This window comes from Bombus affinis, chromosome 6 (assembly GCF_024516045.1).
Source record: "Bombus affinis isolate iyBomAffi1 chromosome 6, iyBomAffi1.2, whole genome shotgun sequence".
NCBI classification, from domain to species: Eukaryota; Metazoa; Arthropoda; class Insecta; order Hymenoptera; family Apidae; genus Bombus; species Bombus affinis.
The window spans coordinates 4,259,070-4,284,843 of NC_066349.1; the positions used below are offsets into that span (position 1 = coordinate 4,259,070).

Consider the following 25,774-nt stretch of genomic DNA (forward strand, 5'->3'; position numbering starts at 1 on the left):
AGAGGTGGACTTAAAGGCTTGGGATTCTTATTTCCCCATAAATAATTTTAATGACGCGCCGCGGCAGTTCGGGTATAGGGCGAAGCTATGCGAGAGCCGTGTACCTGTAGCCAGGCCTCGTATTGTTATTTATTTTATTCGTCGCATCTGAATAACAGTCTACGCGCCAATACATATATGTAGGTACATATGTATACATATTAAGGCGTATGCGTGTGGAAATGCGAAAACGCAGCTTGTCGTCGCTATTTTGAATATTTCCTGTACGTCATTTTTATATAACCTTATTCGCTATTCATGGGGTTTTAATTATAAATGGGATAATTATGAAATAAAGAATTGACAGGAAGCAGAGGCAAATTAAGCGAATCAAAGAGAGGCTATATATACTAAGTAAAAATATAGGGAAGTTGCTTATTCGATAGACAGATAGAGATGTTATTCGAATGACGAATTATGTGACTCATCTTTGATAATTATATCTACTAGGCATGATACAAGTACTATAGCCCCAGCGTAGGTACAAAGTACCAAGTATAAGTTTGTCCTGCATACAGGTACCTATAATAAAACAATAATAATAATATCTAGTTTTTTTTACAATTCTACAGTTTTATATCATAGCAAGGCAATCACGTGGCTTGTAATTTGTAAAATTTCCTCGCAAATTTTATGTTTCTTCCTGCCAGATCCCGTCCTCTTCCAGAAAATAATTTATTAATATTTGCAATTTGTAACTCTTAGCCTGTAAAATTTCACTAATAAAATATTAAGTTCCAACAATAATATTCGTATTATACAACAGCAGTTACCAGCAAGGTACCAGCGCAACTTCCCTAGACCCAGCCAGCGTATTTTATAGTTTGATTCGTTCCAAAATTCCATTTGTCAAACACCGCAAAAATTCCCTTTCTCCCAAAATCCGAAAAAGTTACCAAGCTAAAAACAGATCTCATCGTAACCTATCACAACACGCTGGACAATTACGCTACCCTCGTCGAGCCATCTCGAGAGAAAGATCTTCGAGAATGATTCTTCTTCCTACCACGCTCGCCACTCCACCAATCGAAAAAGCGTATCAACGTTAGCTTGGTGGGAGAAATGATGCGCTCGTGTGCGCCTCGTGATAGTACACTTTCGTGTCGCTGGGCGGGTCGTAGCTCCACCAATGAGACACGGCGTAGCGACCGTGCCTACGCGACGCCGAGGCCACGCCCACGTTTTTAGTGATACGATACCTCGCAGCGGGTCGTGCAGAGCCGCGACCGTGTAGCGTAGCTCGGCCGGGAATTACGTTATTATACGTCGAGCGCATCGAGTCTCGGGCCATGCTGCGCTCCTCGGGCGTAGCTGTCGCTTGCTTGCGCGTCGCGTGAACGCGTTTTACCTCTCGTGCCGTGCTGCGCGATGCCTTTGGGATCGCGGATTACGCCCCTGTGATCGATTATTATCTGAGGAGGGATCGGAGGTGTACAAGATCGTGGAAGTGCCTGGATCTGTTTGAAGAGACAGTTATGAAGGTATGTGGATGTTAAGAGGTATTTTTGAGATAAAAGATGTTGTAAAGGTGGTTTTTGGGGGTGCAAGAAGGTTCGATTGGCAGGTTTTAATGCGAAATATTTTTTAATAATGTTATCTGTTATATGAATAGATCATTAAGTAGTTGGAAAATATTAGGAGTAGAGCTTTTAGAGTTTTGGTTCTTACTTATGTATCGATCTAGAGAGGCAGTTATAAGTATATGTGAATATAAAGCGGGTATTTTTGGGGTAAGAAATGTTTGAAGGTGGGTTTCAGTATTTACGGATTACTTTTTAATAATCTTGTAGTAGAAATTACTATAGAATGTTTTTAGTTTATTGTAGACTTATTTTTTAATGATTCATTTATTAGAGGCCCCGCGCAGTAGCTCCGATTTTTCGCGTAACAGTTTCGCCGCTAAACAGCGAAATGATTTGTCGCTGTGCGTGTACGTAGCAGTAGAGCTGTTTGTTTTCGTCATTAGTTTCGCCATATATATATGCTACTAGAGAAACAGTTTTGTCGCTAATGCACGCGTGTTTATTAATTTTATAAGACTGACGACAATAAGAAAACAGATCAGTGGTTATCCAGTTGCTAGATGTTACTAGATAAAAGAGTGGTTCTGGAGTCGCATCGTCGAATGTGGCAACGTTCGTACGAACAAATGGCCCTTTCGTGAACGACAAAATCGTCGCTAGTGCGCGGAGGCTGCTTATAGAAAGGAACATGTAATTGGTTAAAAGTTATTTGCGTAAGATATGATATAGAAGATAAAATAGAAAACGGTAAAAAAAAATTCACAACGAGAAGTTACAATGAAAAGCTCCCACTTGCGCGTGATTTACCTCAGTCATAAAATTCTTAGATTCGTCGCGGTCTGATGAGGTTGATGAGCGTTGGTGGACAGTAACACCAGGCAGAGGAAAAGAAAAAGAAAGAAACGGTGTGAACGGATGGCGGGGAATCCTCGAGCCGGATCAAGCGACCAACCATAACTTTGCATCCGTCGTGTCGCAAGGCGCGGTCGTCTCAAGCTGAAGCAGCTACATGCTAAATATATGTACGTAGCTACATATATAGGAATAAACGAAATAGAGGTAGCGGATTACGGTCGATCGGTTGGCGCGATTGTCTTGTCGCGATGTCGATCGTGTGTCACTGCTGCTATCTCGCAGTGAATGTTAAGTATCGCTGAATCGAATACAAGCGGTCTGTTCTAATGCATATATACTCGATGCGCTTTCCGCGTTATCACCGGCGCATTGATGCGTGTCGATGCTCGAATCACAAGTTTAGAATCGCGGAGACATTGAAAATTGAATGTCGTAAGCGGTTATAGACAAGTATATTTATGAGTGTATGTATTAAGATAGGGTTATTTGAATCATCTAATCTTCGACATCATAAAATTCAATCTTCAGCTTTGTACAGAACAATCAAACTTGTACGTTATGAGATGCCATCGATCTTCGACTAATAACGAAAGAATGAGAAAACATCGTTTTAGGTTCGGCAAGAAGAAATATCAGAAACTGAAAAATGATTCGAGTAACCCTATGGTAAGATAAAGCCAACGAGGAAATTAATAAAATAAACAGAAGACCGAATAACTTGTAGAAACAAAGTAATATGCACGCGGGTAGCCGAGATCAGATTCATCACAAGACGTTTAAGAGGTTATATCTTAACGTTAATCTTGACAAGTAAATGATCGACGTTTTTTCTCGATATTTATTAATATTTCAACCGTTAGCACTTGTTTATTCTTTTGCAGTTACTTAACCATAATTACTAATCGTGCATACAAAGAAAGCACCGGTAAAATCTATCAACGAATAGCAGAAAAATTATGTTTACCTACAGATCTCTAAGTGGTCCACGTTTTGGTAATCATATACCTATTTAATAACGCTAATTGAGGGTTAAGGAACTGTTAAACCCTTTCAAGACCAACGCTTCTAGATTTGCGAGAAAACTTCTATACCCTTAATTTTCCTGTATATAGTCAATCTAAATGGATAAATGCATAAATGTGAAAATAACTCCTTAAAAAGGTCGGTGCAAAAGAACGATCTGAACGTAAAAACACGTCTTGCACGATCGTTGAATGTCACGATTTGTAGGAACAGGTCGCGGTGTCACGGGCATTTAAGCAAATAACCACGTGCGCGTCCTTTCTGTATCGTTTACTGTCGCGGCTCGTACGCTTCGTTGGTACCGTTCGTCCTCTAAAAACGAAGCCATATAACTTCGGATCAGGCTGATGCGCCATTTTGCGCCTTACGCCGACAATTTACTGGACCACACACGTACTCACAGTACCATCTTGAAAGGTCCTTTCGTATAACAGCTCGTGTACTGCCCTTCGCGTGGGATGTGCCTCGTCTCTCAGATCTGATCTTACAGGTATTTACGATTTCGCCCCGTGTCTGCGTAGGTATACTTTATAGATATTCACTAGCAAATGAGCCACGGCTTTAACGAATCATACGTCGCATTCGTTCCGCCACGATATTTTTATGCGCCTTATAATTTCTCTTTTTTTCCGATTTTCGGTAGTCGTACGTATCACTCACGGTAATTAGAAGAATTGTGGTTGGAGATTTGTAAGTACATATTATTTTACGACGCGGCTAATCTGTTCCGGGTAGAAGAAGCGCTTAACGAACATGTCCATTGTAGATAATTTTCAATAGCATGCTTCTGTTTTGTTGCGTCCACGATTGTTAATACGTTTATACTATATTTTATTGTCAAATGTAGCTGTGATTTTGCTCGTTGCAACTTCCGGTTACGTCGCGCGTTTGCTTTCTGGCTTCTATGATTAGATTGCGCTTTCTCGTATACTTCTGACATTGTTATACTATACGTGTAGTTTACCAGATTTTTAAAACATATTGTGCAGTGTATAAATTGCTGTAGTGCATTATAAATGTTAATGTGTATACTGCGAAACAAAATCTACTGAGAAGATAGAGATAAAAGTGGAAGAAACATTAACCTGTTACTTGTTGGTTTATTAGTTAGGCATTTTGCGAATAGACACAAATTGCCATATTACAGTTTTTATCCTTTTTCGCTAAATAATTTACTGTTTGTTAAGTCGAATGTAAACGTAAATTTTACACTTCTGAGATAGAGCGTTCTAAATAGATATTTGAAATCGTAAAATTTCGAACAAATATTGGTGGAAGACTTGGAAGTCAACATCATTGCGACGTGTCTCCGATCCCATAGATCGTAACTCTGGATAATCCGTTTTATGAAGGACACCAGTTAGATCCACGTACTTCTTTTCGTCATTAATCTTGCTTGATCTTTTGAAGTCTTCACCGTTAATTCTAGTTTATCGATCCGATTCACTTAACGGGTATTTCGCCACTATCTAAAATACCAAGTATGTTTTTACTAATCCATTAAACATTTAATATTTTCTTATTTAACTGATTCGAAAGACCATCGTGTCGATATAACAGTATTTCGGTATTCTTTAATTACATCTTAGCATCTGTTTGACTGAAGTCTGTCAAAGTAGCGGATCTTAGTTTCCTCTCTTTTTTGCAACTATGAAGATCACGATCATGGTTTTGTCAAAATCATTTTTTATTTTTATTATGATTTAAATGTGATATGTAAAAACGATCTATCACATTATTTATTTATCCTCATAACACAATCTACTTTATTCAATCAATTATAATTATCCATATAGGCAATAGCTACCTATATTTAAATAGGTACATTTATCGAAATTGATTATTTTAGTATTAATTTTATTTTAATATCCTTTGGATATAAACATTGATAAACATTCGTCGATGTCATTCGTAACTGTTAATACATTCGCAAATTTATTAAACATTTTTCTTGTCCACGTTGCCTATAGTTTCATTTACATAAATTCTGTGCTATACATCAGTGACAAAATATGAAGAAAAATGAGCAGATGTTGCCAGAAAAGATAGGTACTTATAGGTACTTAGCCGTTAAGTATGTATAATTAGGAACATAAAATAGTATCATAAATCACGATGAAGATATCATAAATCAAAAGTAAAAATACTTTGGAGATTTTCACCGAGCTTATCTTATTTCACCGATAATTATTATAAATTTGCTATACGATAATAAGGTGTTATATAGTTTCGTTTAGTACTTGTCACATTCCTGCGACCGTAACGTAAACGTATTAGAGATTACTTTAAGCTTCCGATATATAGGTACAAAAATGTATTGGAATAATATGATAGTGTGAACAATGAACACGTGACTATTAGAATGTTAGGAGTGTATTACGCAGAAAGGTGCATTAATCTTAGGAGAATAAAATTGTTGATTATAAAGAAATGTACAGTTAGAATCCATTACCGTTTGATGAACTACCAACGGTACTGCGTAGTAGGAAACTTTAACAGGAAATGTTTATAATCAGATAGCGAATATTTATGTAAATTTGTATTTTTCTGAAAAATAAATCTCTAACGAAAGAAGATAAAATTAAAACAATCTTATATAAATCGATTGTTGGAAACGTGTTCTATAAAAATAACAAGTGTCCAGCCATATTTCGCACGCTCAACGTACTCGTCGAAGTCAAAAGAAAGAGAGAAAAAAGAAAGGATGAAGTAAAAGGAATCGGCATGGAGAACTGCGGATCGGGGTAATAAATTGATTCGACGTGGCCAAGGAAACGCGTCACATTAACATATGTTTGCATTTTATTAATAGAGTGCCAGAAGTGTGGCTCGATTCGTTTTGCTTCTACAACTATCGCGATATATTATCGCCCCTATTTCTCATATCGATTTTTTTCTCTTAATTCGCGGAATACACACTTTGTCATCGACGCGCCGACATTTCTTCGCGCGACCGTAGCGAAACAAAATTGTTCCCCTATTAGCATAACCGCCACATTTCGCTTATACACATACCAATAACAAAGTATAGGAAACTCGTATAAAATCATAGATATGAACTTTAGATTCTAGAATTATAATTAGACTGCAGATTTTATAGGAAATTTAAAAATACAATGTTGCACAGTATGCACATAATTGGAAAGAAATCCTGTAGTCAAGATTGTATTTATAGGTATTAAATAGCGAACGTAAAATAATAAAAATAAAGTTAAAAATTCCAGACATAGTACTTACATTAACGATAAAACAAAATCTCTTCTTTAGCCAATTTCGGCCTACGGTTAAAGCCGTATATACGTAACGATATTATCTTACACAATGTTTATTTAAGTAACTCGCAGTATATTTCTTACGCCATAACTTATGACCCATTTAAAAAGCAAAGAATTATTATCTTATTGGATTCACAAACGTAAAATAAATGATACCTTCGCAAGATATATATATATATAATATTACACTACCATTTACAAAACTGCTATCACCCCGTTAATTAAAATCTTCTCACTGTCTCAATATGATGGGCTCCCGAATTACATACCAACACGACTCCCTCCTGCGGTCGGTTTCTTCGTCATTACGTAGTAAATGATTCGAGATAATCGCGAAACGAATCTGCTGCCCGTGCTTCGATCCGCCACATCCACTCACAGCCGTGCTATACATCCACTAGAATAAGAATGAGAAACCGACAAAAATCATGAAAAGTCGACGTATTATATTGTGTCGCGTGAAAACGAAAAATCGGATGGCGATTTAAATAGATTTCGAGTGGCTTCTCTAGAAGATCCATTGTACCTGCGGGGGATCGTTTCACCCCATAGACCACAGTATCTTTATGGTGGGGAGGACTTTTCTACGAAGGCGTGTAGAGGCTCGTGCCCTTGGATACCACTCGAAAAGCCGCTGGAAACACACAAAAACCCGGCAAGCATTATTTTCAGTGGAACATCCTTTTTCTCCCCCCCCCCCCCTCCCTCACTCACACGCACACTCTCTCTCTCTCTCTCTCTCTCTCCTCTTTCTTTTTCTTTATTGTTGTGTTTGTCTCGTTTTATTTCGAGCGGTAGAGTATCGTCTGAAAGAACCAGCCGAAAGAAGGATGCCCGTAGTGGGCCACTTTGTCAACTTGTCACCTGGGTTGCGGAGGATGCGAGAGAAAACGAACGAAAGGCCCCTCGGGATCAAGGGAACGGCGATCGTTCTTGTTCGCACCAGGAAGTCTTCGCTTCTTCTCTTCTTCATCGAGATATTTCTTCTTTTTATTCCTTTCTTCTTTGCGTTCGATTGAATGGAAAAGACGTGGCTCTTGGAGTTTAAAGGAGTTGTAAAGTATTGAGAGTTTGATCTTAATTTGATGGTTGCTGTGATTGGGTTAACTGATCCTAATTTTTAGTAGGATTTTTAGAGAGGGAAATGTAGGCAAGTATAGACGATTGTGTCTTTTTCTAAGATTCGAAAATTAACTTGAAGTTCAGATTGAATTTTATCGTGAGAATGTTGGCTATTTATTAAAAATTAACGTAACAACTGTTTCGTTGTAAATATAGTCGCGTATTCTAATTTTTCTATTGGTACTATACCTTGAATTATTCCGCATATTTTATTGTGCTAATTTTTGCAATTATTAATTTCCCATTAATTGCACACACACCTTCAATTTGCTTATAAGTTTCTCAAACGCATAAATTAAATAGAAAGACAAATTATCCCAGTCATTGGATAATTATTCAACTAGGAGAGATAAAAGTTTCACACGAAACGAATTAAACGATCTACGTAAGTAAGTAAAGGAAATGAATATAGAAAATAGGGTCGTAGGCATAGCTGGCACGTGTGACTATACACACGAGTATAGCGATATAAGTGTTACACGTACGTGTAAAGTTCATATACTTAATCACGAACTTGCATAGCCTTGCAGGTGAGAAATTCAAGTGGAAGGTGGTGTAGGTGCGAGGTTAATTAACGACTCGCAGATAATTTGTCGATATTGAACACGCGTAGTAGACGGTCTCTTAGTGAAAATCAATATATTTACCGCTTTGTAATAAAAGTTGATCTGAAAATACTATTATGGAGAAATCGTGTTTCGTTTCTTCCTCAAGTTATAGCGCAATATAGACACATAATTAATGGAATCATGTACAGTTCGATTAAAACGTATTTGTTCGCTTTCTACCTTTCATTTATTTATTCGTTATAATAGTAGTCATATTCGTTGCAACATGACTGAGACTTTATACCTTTTCAGATTTTATACCGAGATTATTTATGAAAGTCGTTTATACTCGCGATTCAAATTTCGCAAATTTCGACGATCTTTACGAAACCAAGTTAAAAAATCGTTGCCTAAAATATGTAACACGTCTAAAAACATAAATTCATCAAAAATTCTATCATCGATTATGCATCTATTCGACTAAAGAAAATAAAAAGAAATATTAATAAAAAAGGTCTCTAGAGAATTTCATTGTTGGCATTGGGGACGCGTATTATCGTTATTACCTCGTACCTACCTCGAGTGACATTGGCGGGAGACAAGCGGTCGAAGGGAAACGAAGAAGTATCGATTTCAATGGACACCGTGTCGCGGTACCGAAAGTGACACGAAGCCGCGAATACCGTAGGAAAGCGCATACTGGGACCCCCATAGGACCTCCCGTCGACAGGCTTTCAAGTTTGAAAGTCATACCCCGGTGGTGTGCCTCGTCGTCGACAAGGGGACCGAAAGCGAAACCACTCGAGAGGCAAGAATGGGGCCTCATGGCTATTCTGAATAGAGGCGTGTACAAACCCGGTGTACGATGCCACACTGCGAAACCGTTCACCGATCTACCTTTGTGTAAATAAGGCAATAAGGCGAGCCAAGCGGGATTACTCTTCGTTTAAGTCTGCAGATCGGATTATGCGAGATACCTTGACGTTTTTAGGTAGACAGGAAAGAATTGTATAAGGAGGATGTGGGGAAGCATGCAGTTTTAGATTATTTAGATCAGCAACGAGTTTGATCGTTGTTTGAAAGATATAGACATAAAATATCCATAGTATTGTACTCTGTATAATATTTAACCCTTTGCACTTCAAATTTTAATTCAATTTCGTTACCAGCAGCTCCCAACGCTTTTAAGTCTTTTATTTGAAATTTACTTTAATTGAAAAATAAGACAATTTAAATAAATAAAGGAAGAACCAAATTCACTTAAATACCAGTTTTATTTGCACTATTGTTGTATTTTGTAATTTTTAAGTGTATGATATATCTTGAAACAATTTCCACGATGCAATCTTGGTTTTCTTTAACACGTTTCACAAAAAAAGGCGGGAAAGAATGTCGAGTGGGACTCGATAAAGGAACTCCTGAGATAAAAACTGATATTGAGTAACGCTCGACATAGGAGTGCAAACGATTAACAGATAAATCAGTTTTCTGCCTAAACTCTATTCTTTTAACCGTATCCATGAAAATATGAACTTGCGTAAAAATCCGCAGTCTACTTACGAGCTTTCGTGTTTCTTCTGACATTATTTTCGCTTAAACGATATTAATTAAATAGAACCTGATTCAATATATTGTCGATATCCAAAAGCTAATTACAATTACAACTAGATATTTAAAAGCGTTTAGTGATACGTTATCAATTAAAATCATAGCTTGTTGTTCTCTAGAGAAGATTCATTCGTTTTCAAAATGTCTGCGGCTCTCCTGTTATATTGTTTCAAACGCTTCCTAATAAAAGAAAAAGAAACAAAAGAAAAAAGAAAAACGAACCCAAGTAGAAACGACGAAAAGAGAAAAAAATTGAAATTTAAAGAAGGACGATCAGTGAACTTCCGTCCCCTTGTAGGAAGACCGGCTTCTGAAGTATCATTCTCATAATAAACTCCGAAAATCACGCCCCTGACAGGCCGTGCGACCGCAGAAAGCAGGATTCGGAAGAGTCCGGGGTTAGGTACAAATAGGAGGGTATGCCGGTTCACCATAACTTATGGGGCTGGTCCTATGTGACGAGAACGCGTCTCCATGATGGGCACCGCATGCGGAACCTTACAACACGCGTGTTCTCTCAAGCGTTAGGTGTTATATAGGTATAGAAGCAGCACCTACGAGGCTTGCAGGTATTACATTACAATGGCATTATGTAACTCCCATACGCCACCATTGTGGAGCCAGTTGTGACGTATGGTTAACCACCAACCATAACCAACCAAATGTTCGCACGTTCTAACTGTGTAAGGATCTGAAATACGTGTGTATGTATGTGTACCGGCGTGGAAGTATTGATAGTATTTTGGAGACAGAAGACATACATAATATTACAAGATCTTTGAGAGAACTGTAAGAGAACAGGGTTTATAAAATTAGTATTAATCTCTCTCCTATGAAAGATAATTCGACTTTTAAATTTGACGCTATATGTAGTCGTTTGAATTTATAAAACAGACTAATCTTTTTCAAAAATGATAAAACTAATAATTAATCTAATAATTAATAATAATTAAGTAAAGTCTCGAGTCTCGAAAAATAATTGTATAATTTTTATGAAACTACATAACCATCTTATAATCGAATAATTCTAATCAATTATATCGAAGACCATGTAATAGTGTTCTAGAATATATAATTAACTACAACGTAGGTACATAGTATAGTTGTCCTCTACAAAACTCGAAGTTCAATTAGAGAAGGTTGTATCTCTATGAATCTCCTCTTTCGCTTCTTTGAATCGCCGCGTTTGAGTTCAGCTAGGAGATTCGCATGCTTTTTGATATCGCGAGGCATATATTAGGCTAATAGTCCGAAAAGAGTCTAATCCTCCGTTTTACGATCCCGCCTCGCATGCAACCGCGGCTCGTTATTGTCACCTATAACTCTCTCTCTGCTGGGCCAACCGCTAACTTGTGGGTGTAGAAGTCGTGACACACGAATGAACCAGTCGAAACGATATAGCCGGCGATATTTTAACCACGGATTTATTACGACGGAAGAAAAGGCCTAAAGTCGGAAGATTAACGAGCGACTTGCGATCAAGTTTATGTTTAACGCAAATTTCTAATGTTGCTAAAATGCGTGGGCTAGATCGTGCGACCATTGTTTTAGATTATGCAAGTAAGTACAGAGTGGACAAATTGCAATCCAACGAACCAACCGATCTTTCCCAAAACATGTACTTCCAAGTGATGTACAGTATAAAAGACCAGAAAATAAACACACAAGCAACCCCTCCATCGTTCCTTACGAAAGTTTATTTACTCGGCACGCCCCGCTCGTTCAGAAATCATTTAGCTCGTAGCATTCTGTAGCTCGATCGAATCGTGAATCCGACACGAGTCGTCGTAACAAGACCGCCGACACAATGACGGAAGGCGGCTGGACGCCACGGTTGCCCATTTAAGCATCCCATTGGAGTATTCCAATCCCCATAGAACCATCATGGGGATGTTACGGGGTGGGTTGGCCACATATATTACACCGGTGCTCGCAGGACTTGCGTGTACGACACAATACGAATCTGTACGCGAGGGCATGCGTGTCACTATATTGAAAGGGAACGTCGACTTTGAAGCAGAGGGTTCGTGCTACCTTCCGCAGATCCGTGGTTATGTTGGCAACGGTGTAACGCTTCCCTGCAGGGTGCCCTTTTCGCTTGACCAGCTGCTGAACGAAGCTGTATGAGAGTTTGTAAACGGAGAATTAGCGGAGACTTCGGTGATACGTTGATGTACATCACGCACGCGGCTCTTCATGGCGGAATGCGAAAAAGTTTCTCGATGGATCTACGCTGTAGCTGTTCACAGCGTTTCTATTACGAATTTACATCAGATAATGAAACATAATAATTCACATAATAAACACTAGAAACTTTCACTAGGATACATATGTCCTTCGTTACAACATGGATCGAAAGGGTTAATGGAAAATGTGAGAATGGTTCTTTATAAGAGAGATGGCAAAATATAAATTGCAAAATGTGTAATTCTAGTTAAATTTTCTTTAACGTTACGAATTTTCCAAACAACCTAATATTTAAGCAGCTGTTTTATAACAATGTATTAGGTTATCTGAAAAGTGTCTTTCCTTTACAGACACGTCTTTTACAACGACGCATCTTTATACAAACATGAAACCTAATCTGTCAAACGTTGTGATCTTTATCCTGATAGAGCAAAATGGATCATACGTAATTTGATAAAGTAATATAAAACGAAAAATGTTGTGCATCCATTATTTCCTTATAATACGGAAGAAACTTTTCGGACGACCTAATACAAGTGCTTACGAAGCTGGGCCAGTCTTCGCACGATTGTTCGATACGGAGAAAAAAGAATAGCAATGCCATAACGAAGTCAACGTTCCCCTGTTAGATTTCCTGTGAACGGTATTGTGCCACGCTATACCATGCAGAATTCAACAAACAAACTATCGGATGTTCTTGTCACGAAACCTATGACATACTTGATGGATGCGTGTGTTTCGATTAATCTGTTTCGATGCAGTTTACTATGCCTGCTATCCTTTCCTACCTTCTCAAACGTGCGTACACTTTCGCGCTCGAGAATTTTCTGACACATTATTCGTTAAAAATATTTTGTATTTGAATTGTCATATATTATTATGTTATATTTTGTATATTTTTAGTAGATACTCTGATTCTTTTAAATAGCGTACTTGTACACGTACAGCTCACTTTACGTTACAGCTTTCGTTCGCGATGGTTAAGCATCAACGTTTCCGAGTTTTTCTCACGCTTGCTTCAATGACATTACAGACGGAGATAGAAGATATGACGAGCGATGGCGTGTGCGAAGGCACCGGTCCGAATCTTGCTACAGCCGAAAATGCCGGCGGGTTGATAGGGCCGGAAATGTCGCCAAGCGTGATGGAGTGCGGCGGATGCGGAGAACGCGTCCGTGAGCGCACTGTTCTTTGCGTCGGCGGTCGAACTTGGCACTCGAGGTGCTTGAGGTGCTGTGCTTGTGCCAGACCGCTACATGATCAGCATTCCTGCTTCTTGAAGGGCATGAGACTCTACTGCAGGCATGACTACGCTCTGTAAGTTGATAAATAAATCTCCATTGTTAGTAGGTATTAGAGCCCCTTACATGCAAACTAATAGAGAGACAAAAATATTCGGATAATAGAACAATCATTTTTCTGATGTTAAATTTCGTTTGATACACAGACGATACAAACGGACAAACATATACAGACCAAACAAATTGTCATTGTTTGCTTCAATATGCCTCCTATATGCGAATTAATAGAGAGATAAAAATATTCGGATAATAGAATATTCGGATAATCATTTTTCTGATGTTAAATTTCGTTTGGTCGCATACAGATCAAAGAAATTGTCAGTTTGCTCCAATATTCGAGAAGATTAATTTAATTTGTTTACATAAAAAAGCTATTAGTTAAATGAAACATATGTAACGATACATAACAGCATATCTATGTATCACTTGATAAAGCAATAATAATTTCTATATAAAGCGATGATAAATAGCTTTCAATCGTCTTGGTATAGAATATTTACGTCATCTTTGCAACGAAATTTTATAGAATTTTACTTTTATTAAAAATGGCTTTTTTATGAAGCGCACGAGAACTTTCGTGGACGGGTAAATTTATTTATAAGATTTCAGAAAAATGTAACGTTACGTAGAAGTGACAGGTTACAAATAATATCAGTAGCCAGAAATATTCTCATACGTATATCTGCATATTATGATACTGAAACAAAAATTCTGTTACACGCTCAACGAGGAAGCTTAAATTAAAAACGCGCTCAATCAAAGATCGAATAATAAAGATAACGGAGTTTATCAAGGGAAACTGCAATGCTTTAGCGTATATAGCTACCGTAGTAGTAAAACGAGACATACCGCGAAACATAAATCGAGATCAACAGAACTCGTAATTGCCATTGCGTCGTCAAAGATCTACGTTTCCTTGTAGCCGCAATTTAGTGGTCGAAAGAGATTCAATTATTGCGATAACAAGCAACGAGAAGGCAAACCTGGTTGTTATGTGTAATATTCAAATGTGTGTTGATCTATCGATAGAATAATAAACCGTGGTAAAAGAGTGGCGTGCCATGTTTTCATTATCAATGCAATAAATAACAATTCGTTGGAAACCTCTTAATCGACCCGCACGAACGAACTAGAGTATTGCCTTCGTGACAATCCATAAGTGACTCTTCGATCGATCGATTGGTGATTGTAAATCAATGTTAACATTTCTATAAATTAACTGTGTTGTATGGTAAATAACTGTTTTATCGGCTACGAATTAAGTTGTTACATTACTGAATGCAACGGAATGAAACTCACAGGAATTTATTAATATTCCACTGTTTATAAATCGTTGAATTTTTATTATAGGGTACATGACTGGAAATTTTCGTTGGAATTGAAATATCGATCATACTATCTGTTACTTTCCCTAGAGAAATTTTAGAATCTTGCAGATCTATCGATTCTTTATAAATCATTGAATTTGTATTATTCGCCGTCAGAAACTTTTGTTGAAATTTTGCACTAGTTATAAGATAATGACAACTTTATACAATTTAAAAGAAAACATGGAGAATTATGAAAGGAAATTTTGTTTACATCTCTTTAAAACTGGGCCGTATAGTTTCATCTTACAAAAATTCAACTACTTCCTCTATTTACTTATACAACGTAAAGATACGTTGTTCGACATACATTGCCTTGTAGCGGAATCGGATAATGACTGATCGAAAGCTGTTTGTTTCGGATATTTTCGTAGGAAGGATGACCAAGGGACGAAAAGAAGCTTGCAATGACTGTTCGATTGTACGCGAAGAATTCGAATCGAACACTTTCCAACGTGTTTATCCAACTGTCAATCAACCTTAGTTCGGTCACCTGGCTGTTGCACCAGCCTGTCTAAAATCACGTATCGTGATATCCGATCGTGACGAGCGACCGGTATCGCTGTCTATATTATCGAACGCGGAAATCAATGTAATCCTCAGAAGAAAGGAAATGAAAAAGAATAAAGTGAATTCATTGTGTATTATGTTATGGTACTACTGTACTCTACTGTACAGTCATTTCTTTCGATTTCGAATCTGATGTGTTTCTATAATTACTTTGAACATGAACTTGTCGAAACGAATTTTATTGTCCATCGATTTAATGTTTCAGACTTTTGAAAATTGCATTAAACTCGCAACTCGACTCTCGCGGAATAATGTGGATAATTATTATTCTTTAACACTTTGACTGCCACGGTTTCTCCTGTGACGCTACGGTGGTAATTGGTGATCGGAGCGCTTGAACTTCTTACAATTGTAAAAATTGAATGAAAATTGAGAATTAGGGCATTTTGAGTATAACCGATAAATAGAAGATACTTTGAAATAAAAAGTGGCCCATTGAATAATTAAACATTTTTATTAGAACATCAATAAAAAAGAATGAGAACAAATCTTGCATCTAACGATGCACTGTGTTTGCATCCATATCTTTGATGGATAATCTACGAATATTATTATAAACACACCTTAGAAAATAATCGTAAATGCTGGTTTATAATCATATAATTGAAGTTAGAAGTGTGAACATACCTTACTATTATATATAAAATGAGCAAATACTGTTTACTAATATCTTCTACACGTTTCAACAATATATTCTGGACGTTTTGCTTACGACGAAATAACGAATGCGAATGGTTTGTTGAAATAAACGAAGCTTTGTTATAATATGTCGTTATCAACTGTTACCAAGGCGCCGTGGTGGTCACCCGTGACCACCAATAAGATAAACGGTCCATTGGGGAAGAATGTTGTCTTATATCATCAATTTATTATTACTTTGCCATTATATGCTTTGAAAAATAAAAATACTCCCGTGACGTCCTAAGCGAAACATGTGATTTTGACGTGGCAGTCAAAGTGTTAATAAGATACCTACGATGTATACTCTTGTTTAGCATGCAGACGTTAGAAATTCAAATAATAAAATAAAGAATTATGAAAAGTTTGGCAACAGAGAGTCGGCAATCTCTGTGAAGACAGTTGCGGGATTTTTTCGTGGCGTGGCTGTCTTTTTGAGGGTCAAAGTCGTGTATATGCGGGAGGTCCTGAGGAATCTGCCGCGTAATTTTTTCGACTGACGTTTTTCGCCTCGTAATGCTGGCTTACGATGACCCGGTCGACAGGATCCACGACCCGTAGACACGTCGACAACCGACTCGGAAAGAAACGAAGCCACTATTTCGATTTACGCTCGGCTCGCCGTGATAAATGATCGAAAACTATACCGTGGATACCTCGAGAATCGAGGACACCGCTTCACCGAACCTTCGTTCAATTCGTGATTGAAGTGTTGATACAATGTGACCTAATTAATACTCCATTGACGCGATCCTTGGTATTTTCGATTGGAATGGGTGTAGGTATAAGTGTGTGTACAGTCAGTCACGAAAGTCTACATACACCTATCGGTTTTTGTATATCTGACTTGGGTATCAAAAAAACTAGAAGCGTACTTCATCACAAAATTATTTACATTTATTTATATCAATACGATTAGGCATTATTAAGGTGTTTCTAAGAGGAATTGAAAAGAAAAGAACAGTCAAAGTATTTGATTTAACTTGGAAGAATGTTGGCATACAAATTACATTAGACATTACAAAACCTTTAATTTTTGTAATCGATGTAAACACGTGTTTCGAGTAATCGTAAAAGGAAAGAAAACCGAAACAAATTCAATACGTGGTTCTAGTTTTAATAACATTTTTCAAACGACAAACTCTGTTGTTATACTTATATAATTTACAAGTTAATCGTCATCAATCATACAAAATACAGACCATTTCAAGGTGATAGAGTTTAATCTTCGACGAACAGGAAACAATGAGATTGGTGATTTTATAAGAAGCTTCCCTGGAGGATTAATTTTCGTTGTTTTCGGAATTCATCTTGCCGGCTCTCTGTGGATAGGATCTGCATCGGTTATGATAAAAGAAAACTGACAATCGCTTGCTCAAAATTCAAATCCCTTCCTAGAGATTGACGTGGGCGAAACGAGAAAGTTGTTCTTGCAAGCAGGATAAATTAGTGCTTCGCTAAGAGACAATAGGATTAAAACGGTTTCTTTTTTGTCGCTTGAGTATCTGTGTGAGATTCAGAATTTACGATTATGCATTACAAATGTACATTCTTCTTCTTTCCTATTAAATCGCTATGAATTGTTACAGGTATTGTAGAGTCGACCAGACGATATATGTATTTACAGACTTGTAGCTTTTAAAAAGTTCAAAAGAAAGGTTTTAGTTCAAGCACATACGATTACAATGATTTGTATCGAATGATTTGTATTCAATAGCTTATTATCGTGTAATATGCATCGAAAGCTATGCTGTTTTGAATGAAATGTGTGATTAGGAAAGATATTGGGTGTGTTAAAGGGATTATGTTCAATAGAGTGGTGGCATTGATCTATTAAAATGTCTTGATTTTTATACGCTCTCTTTACTTTTATACTTTTCGTTACATTTGAAAAATTCTTATTTCTTAGTATAGAAGAAATCTTATCGAATATCTAACAGTAACAAACTTTAGGAATCGAATTAGCCGTACATCAAAATCCACGATCAAAGCTCGCTCAATTTCCTATCAAAACACGCTTAAAACCCTCCACAACGCTAATTAAACTTCAATACCTAAACCACCCTCTGATACTTGCAATTTCCACAACCAGTCACTTATATACTATCCTAAAGCCTCGCTTAAACGAAACTGCAGCAATGTCGACAACGAAATCCTCACACCCCGTGTTGCTCGTTTTCTCCGTTCGGTAACATCGCCTGGAAACTCCTCTCTCAAGCTCTCTAATACCATATACCCAAGCGAAGAGGTAGGAAACTTTTTCACTGGAAGCTAGGCCGGTGTAAACGGTAGCCGTGTAGCGGCAAGACACGAGCATGCAACACGACACACGCACGCACGCCCAGATGAATGGCTGCAGAGGTGGGTGTTATGGGTGCATCGGTGAGCCAACAACCCGGAGGAGCGTCCTCGGTTAACGACAAGCAGCAGCACGACGGTGGCTTCTTCACGGCCAGTGTGTCCGGTGTGGTCGCTAGTGTGCGCCACGGCCGGTAATTAAACAACGACTAGCGGCCATTAGCCCATTATCATATTCATGAACACGGAAAGTGCATCCCGATTCCTCGTCCGGTTCCTCCGGCAACCGATCCCAGCCTAGCTGTTTATACGATCTGTGTTCGCGAGTCCCTTCGTCCCCCTCGCGAAGATATCTTATGGGGCCACGCGACTACCCCGGTGGCCCCACCACCCCATTTCCAACAGAGAAAGTAACGAGTAGTATACCGGATGGGACTAGACTATATCAAGACTATAAGCGTGTTTCGATCGGGACATAGTTACTCGCGGGATTAAGAGGACGGTTCGGGCGAGAGCGAGCAGATATTTGCACGATACGCTTCCGAGTGCAGCGATGCTAATGGAGTTGATTGTTTTGTAGAGTATGAAGTACTGACGAGGTATGGTGAAACTGGGTGCGGGAATGGATGTATGGAGAAACGAATATATACCGAAGGTGTGGAGAAAGGGGAGTGTAGAATTGAATATTTATCGTGTACCTATGTAATGAAATCAGGAAATTAATAAAAAGCGAAGTCAATCAGTTTGACATTTGAGAAGCTCATATGTCGAGATAAATCGATAAGTCGACGAAGAATAAAAGGTTACGAAACGGAGAGGATTTTTTTTTTCATATCGCTCCTTCTTCGATCGAAACTATTATAGAAAGAGATCGTCGGAGTAAAAGAGTACTTGTACGTATATACTTATGTCATAGAACACGCTGTACCATGAAAGATTGCTTTCCAAGATGAGAGCTGGGAAGAGAAACTTCTCTTCTCTCAACTTTCTTCTGTTCTTTCGAGTCTTTCTTCCGAAGACGCTTTCTAATGAAATTTTTCATTTCTCTTTCATTCTTTTCGTGATTCTTCTTACATGCCTTTCACTAACATCCATTTGTTTTTAGTGTGTTGCCATATGTAACAAACTTATTGTTTAATGTTTCATCGTGTGCCAATAGTTCGTGTAAAATGTTCGTCGAATGAAACTAATTGTAAGATTTTCCAGTGTCGATTTCCCTTCTAACATTTCTGGCATTGCAGATAGTATTTTCTAAATATCTTTTTTCTCCTTGCCACTCTATTTTCTTCCTTTTGCTTCTACCATCTACACCTCTTCTCTCATTGCCTATCTATTCCCTCAACTTCCTCCTTATCTCACAACTCTCGTTTCTCCCTTTTTCGTCTCCCCTCATTTATTAATCCTTTTTCACTACGGTGTTCCCGCGCGGCAGCGCGAGTTTACATACACGCAAACATACTCTTGAAGGTTGCAACTCGCGCTTCGGGGTCCTGCAGTCATTTATTTGTCACAGGACGACCGGTACAGGCTGGCTTGTTCCAGGTAAACGCGCGTTCGTGCGCGACGCGTTATCTAAGACCGTTCTCCCGAGTGCTCTGCCGCTCTTCGAAGTACGAATTATTTCTCCCATCGACCATTGCAATACGCGCACATTGATAATCGACTCACACCGTGTGAAATCGTACGCCGACATTTTTGGAGCTCCTCTCATCTTCTTTCACGTATGATAATTTCGCGTTTTATTGGAATGTCCGATGCCCGGCTAATGGTAATTCCTGATTAAATTTAAATTATTTCGTTAACATAGAGATTTTAATGTAGTCTCAGCTAAATATACGCAGTTTTTAACCACGATGAAGTGGTGGAATTTTTGAACTATGGATTCGCGTGTTGCGTTGTGACTTAGAAATTGATATTTGAAAGCCATAAATGGAAAAGTTGCGTATACATATTTCCCCTCTTTTGTAAAAGAGTAATTTTCTAATTCGATATATTGTCAATCAAAATATTATTTTAGACATTTGAAAACTATTAAAGCGTCAACTATGCAGACTAATATTAATTAAGACAAACTAACGTAATAAGCAAACTAATATTATCAGTTTCTTGCAACTTATCATCTCGATCGTAGAAACTATTTAGAAAGATACAAATTCGCATAAACGTTCGCCGTGTATTAACAATGATATCAATTAATGTCACAGTTTTATTCTCAAATTCTCTATATGGTCAGCCGTAGCAGGAAATTCACGATCGGACTAGGCGTTTTTCTGGTTGAGAGCGCGTCGATGGCCGGTTTATCGACTGCTGAATGTTCGAAGACGGGAAGAGCAGAGGTAGAATCGTTGACGCGAAACGTTTTCTTTACACTTCGCGGCGAACGCGTTCGTTAGAGCCGGACGAAGTTAAATCCTCGAGGAGCGAGCTACCATCGTTGAATTTATTGGCGCCATTGCCGCAGGTGGCCGCGTGCTGCGTGCCTGCGAATTCTTTACGACTGCTTCGGATTTCCCGGCATGCCATGGCATCGTTAGTCACCCGGCTCTTTTCATAGAAAAATTCCGCATTCTTCGCTTATCCTTTTTGGTCTCCGTTGATAAAATTAATGGAAAAGAATGGGAACGTTACCTGGAATTGTCGTGAGATTCAGATCGTTCGATCCTGAAGAAGAAACGTATGATTTTCTTGACTTGAAATATAGCAGTTACCTACAGCTATCTTGTGGGTTCTAATGTAAAATATACACTAAAAATTAATGCCAAAATATTTGAACGTTTACCATAGAAAACTTGTGGAAAATTTTTAATTTATGAATAGCTAGGTCATATGTTTTAAACGAAGGAACTTGTTGCATATATTTGTTATACATTGTCCAAATATTGTTGCACTTTTTATATATCGTTATGCTTATTTACGTTTAAAAATCTCCAAATTTCATCGATTACAACGAATAAAATTGTCTGAAATTATTTTTGTTTAGCACTTTTGGCGCAAAGTGTGCGAAGTGTGGTCGAAGCGTGGGTGCCGGGGACTGGGTGAGAAGAGCCAGAGAAAGGGTTTACCACTTGGCGTGTTTTGCATGCGACGCCTGTTCTCGTCAACTTTCCACGGGCGAACAGTTCGCCCTCTTGGACGCCAGATTGCTTTGCAAAGCACACTACCTGGATGTAGTCGAAGGCAATAACACTTCTTCCGATGGTGAGACTATGCCGATACTTTATTACGTTACCACAATATCTCTAATTAAGCCTTTCGTGTTCTATGTTGCATATAATTATAACATTGGCACGTTCATTGCTGGCCGGATGTCGCGTCTTATTTCTCTCACCGCTTGTTAAGTTTACCAAATAAGTAATTCGATCGTAAAGCGATTTAACGATTACGAAGATATAGAAAATCGCTATTTACAATTCTGATATTCGAATGTCATTTCCGCTCAAAAAATGCGTTTTATTTTATAAGTATGTAGTTTGATATATTCTCGGTACATTGTAATCTTTGAGATTATCAAAATTTGTGGTTTTAGTTCTTTGCGCCTGCTTTTTATATCGTTAAATCTGGAAAAAGCTTAGGGTTTAAGTTATTCGATGGTGGAATAAAAAAATGACAAAATGAAATCTACAGACTCGGAGGGAAAGATTTAGTGGCGTAAGCAAAGGTGGAACACCTCTAATTGGTACTTTCGCAGAAGGCGGTGACTCGGAGAGCGGGCACAAGAGCGGTAACAAGGCGAAGAGAGTGAGAACCACGTTCACGGAGGAACAGCTCTCTGTTCTCCAAGCGAATTTTCAACTGGACAGCAATCCGGACGGCCAAGACCTCGAGAGGATAGCGCATGTGACCGGACTCAGCAAAAGAGTTACGCAGGTTTGGTTCCAGAATTCTAGGGCAAGGCAGAAGAAGCATCTGCACACGGGCAAAATGAAAGGGCAACACGGTACTTCTTGCGTTTGTTTCTTTCACCGATATCTGTCCGATTTACAGCTGTCTAGTGAGACGACATTTCTATTTTATTTTCTTTGTTATTCTGTCCGCTTCTTTATTACATCCACGTTCTTGTTTTACATTTATTTCAATACTATTTGATCAAGAGGTATTAAAGATTCTGAATATTTTGGGGGAATAAACGTTAGAAACTTTCGAGTAATAAATTTCGGTAAAGGACGAAGTTATATGTCGAATGTCTCATTTCGATTGATTCATGTTAATATTTTTGAGATATTTTTTGTATAGTTCCACGTTTGGTTTCACAAATTTCGTTATACGAATATTATTTCAATGCAATATTTTTCTTTTTCAAAAGCAAATATGTGTACGCAAAGTATAAAAGCAGATCTACAGGTTCTGCTTTTTAAAATGTCTAACGTTAAATACCTATAGGTGACCTTGAAATAATGACGCATGTGGTTCAGCATATTAAAAGTAGCAAGAATTATCATAGCCTAGAATCAAGGAAACATCGTTTGCTGTTACAGTTCATCAGTCACCACCAAATTCTACCGCTTCCACAGGCGATTTCAGTCGGCACATCAATTTACATCTGACCTATTCGTTTCAACATCAACAGCAACACCATCATGGCCCCCAACCGCCGCAGCTGAGTCCAGCTACGTGCAAAAGCCCAACGCCATCCCTCTATCATAATCATGGTAAGAATATCAGAGATTTTCGCATGTGTGGGAAATTTGTTGCATGAATCTATTGCTTTTCTTTCAGTATAGCAGTCTTGACAGAGTATTCGATTAAATCGATAAATGCGATATTTTTCAATCAAATTGCGTGACATATTCTTGAGAAAATAGTAAAAGATTTTTCGTTAGATTTTTAGCGAAATTTCCAAGAATAGAGACGTTAGGACTAAATTATCGGTTGAAGGATCGTAATAACATTAATTTCTCCTCTCAAACTATGAAATTAAGGGGCAAAGTGCAAAGGGTTAAACGTAATGATGAAGATTATCTGCTTAAATTCAACAATTAGAATATAACGCGAGTTTATCAATACCCAAGGACGAAACAAAGTTTTGCTTTGAAAAGGTCTACTCTCTATCGCAACACCGTCAACTCTGTCTTCAGGCTCGGAACAATCGATGGACGAACTGTCACAAGACTCGATGATGTTGTCGATGCCGAACGAGGTTTAATCGCCGCTGGATTAGCCGCATATTGTAAATATTCTTTGTTTAATCTTAAGGTTTCTTTCCCACGTTCATGAATTATTCTTGGTGAACGCGTTACTCATTTCGACTTTATTTCTTCCACCGACCATATAAATAGAATATTATTATTAATTATTATTAATTATTATTAATATAGAGTATTATTGTTATTCATTAAAATGTCGCGATCGAAGCTTTGACTTTGAAAGGCACAAGCTTTTTCTCGATATTCGTTAAAAAAAAATTGGCCAAGTAACACAGACGATCCTTGTCCATATTTATCTTTCACCAAAGAAGCGAAAGAATATTCTATATCTTCTACTATTGTCCAACATATTCCAATTTTTCTTTTTCTTTTATAAAATATCCATCATATTAGAAAATTGCTGTGAGTATATCCGTTATTAACACGATGATAAAAAAGAACTGAAAAAATTCGGCAAGGATCGTTCTTGCTACGAGCTGCTCAATTCTATTGTATGTAAAAAGACGCAAGACGAATAGAAATTCTTTAAAAGTTTTTCTTCGAAATTTCATAGAACGTCGAAATAGAAAGACTTAAGTACTGAAATATTTTTTATCGTAAAACGCGTTTTTAAAACACGTTGATTGATTACTTGTCGTACTTTAGTATCAACTCTACAATAACGTATTTATTCTGTTTATTGACCCTTTGAAGCGAGATAATGTAGGATAAATAAAACAAATCAAGTCTCTCACCTCATCTGTTTCAAAGAACGTGTTTCAAACGGTTCGACGGAATAATCTACATTTTAGTATTTTAGAATATATTTTATTAATGTTCATCCAAATAGGAAATAAACAGAGGTAAACAATTTTTCAACGAATTCTTGTTTTTTCATACTTAATATGTAATAAAAAATAAGTTTATTTCACCTTCTGGAACTACTTTAAATGGCTACGTGTACGTAAAAAGTAGATTAATCATAATTGTCCCAGTGAACATGTGAAACGTATACGCTTTTTAGTTATAAAGGTCAAATGATTGATTGAGAAATAAATAAATTAATCAACGTTTCAGAGGGTTAATAAAGTTAACATTCTCGATACCTGTAAAACGACATTATTGAAGCACATATATGTAGACCGAATGTTTTCTATGATTTAGAACGAAATCCGCCCAAATCGTTGTTAACCTATTAAGATTACCAGCAAAAGACGTATAGACGCGAATTTTTAAGACTGGACGGTAGCACAGCTCTCTCGCACTGGACGTTAAGCTTATTATAAATAAGTGACTACACTCAATGTTCCATGTTACGCGCTAACAGATTTGCGTGCACAAACGTGGAAGTGAGTTGCGAATATTTCCGTAGCGATTGATAGGTGAAGATCAACTCGTAACGCGAGAATGAGATTAATCCTCTCCGTATCTTCTTTCAGCGTCAACGTCACGTTCGTTGTGTAGTAATTAATTTATGATAATTGCGATATTGCAAATGGAAAGGATTAATCGTGTGTCTTAACTTGTCAACCGAATCATCCGTTAACCAGGTATTTTCTATATTCGTAAAATTTCTCGTGAAATAAATTGATTTGAACTCTTCCAAATATAAATGCAACATTTAACGATATTACTAAACATAATTTATAATTGAAATATCGAAGATTTATAAGTAAAAGAATGATTATTTCTAACAGATTGGAAATGCAAGTGACGATTTAACGCGTTTGCCCCGGTTGACAAGTTAAAGTTGATTTACGAACTTCGATTACAAGTAACGAATGCCCTTCACGGCCCTAAAGAAGCGATAAATGTAATTTTCCTTCTTTTTGAAAGAATAGAACGATAGTTGTCCTCACTTCGATTGATCCGCGGAATAACCTGATGTAATCAGGCTATCGTTTTAATAAAACGTACCTATAAGATCGACTATACGATTAGCGTAAACGAGAAATTCGAGTCGTCCGGTGTCCCCGCCAACTTACCGAGGTTTCCTGTTCACTCGAGTCTCTGGTATCCCGGGGTACATCAGAAAGCAATGTTCCGAATGAAAGTATCTTTTACAGTGTTTAGATAATTAATTGTGTAACCGTAAAAGGATCATTATTTAATATACACACGACACACATGTACTGTGATGTAAATATTGTAAACTAAGTATATATACAATATAAAATGTTGCACATATTTCTTTGTTTCCGTGTTTGTTCCCCATCCTATGAGTGTGTATCTTTGAACTTTATTATCTTTGTTTCTT

At 37.7% G+C, this 25,774-nt stretch overlaps 1 protein-coding gene across 4 annotated transcripts; it reads left to right on the top strand.

Annotated features, from left to right (window-relative positions):
* The first annotated feature begins 1,271 nt into the window (after positions 1-1,271).
* Positions 1,272-25,704, top strand: LOC126918135 (LIM/homeobox protein Awh-like). 4 transcript variants are annotated; one of them, XM_050725788.1, is made up of 7 exons: positions 1,272-1,520; positions 2,390-2,584; positions 13,214-13,497; positions 21,375-21,592; positions 22,083-22,331; positions 22,870-23,043; positions 23,431-25,704. In XM_050725788.1, the coding sequence occupies exons 3-7, from the start codon at positions 13,229-13,231 to the stop codon at positions 23,535-23,537; spliced, it is 1,017 nt and encodes a 338-aa protein (XP_050581745.1). In that variant the 5' UTR covers positions 1,272-1,520; positions 2,390-2,584; positions 13,214-13,228; the 3' UTR covers positions 23,538-25,704. The 4 variants fall into 4 exon arrangements, with proteins under 4 accessions (XP_050581745.1, XP_050581743.1, XP_050581746.1 ...); XM_050725786.1 differs by lacking the exon at positions 2,390-2,584; XM_050725789.1 differs by lacking the exon at positions 2,390-2,584 and having other exon boundaries at positions 23,470-25,704.
* The last annotated feature ends 70 nt before the right edge of the window (positions 25,705-25,774 follow it).

What these genes read in the sequence shown, in the direction of transcription:
- LOC126918135 (XM_050725786.1), top strand. An exon ending in TGCAGGCATGACTACGCTCT is followed by an intron (nt 13,498 to 21,374) that starts GTAAGTTGATAA and finishes ATTTTTGTTTAG; the next exon opens with CACTTTTGGCGCAAAGTGTG. An exon ending in ATCCCTCTATCATAATCATG is followed by an intron (nt 23,044 to 23,430) that starts GTAAGAATATCA and finishes TGCTTTGAAAAG; the next exon opens with GTCTACTCTCTATCGCAACA.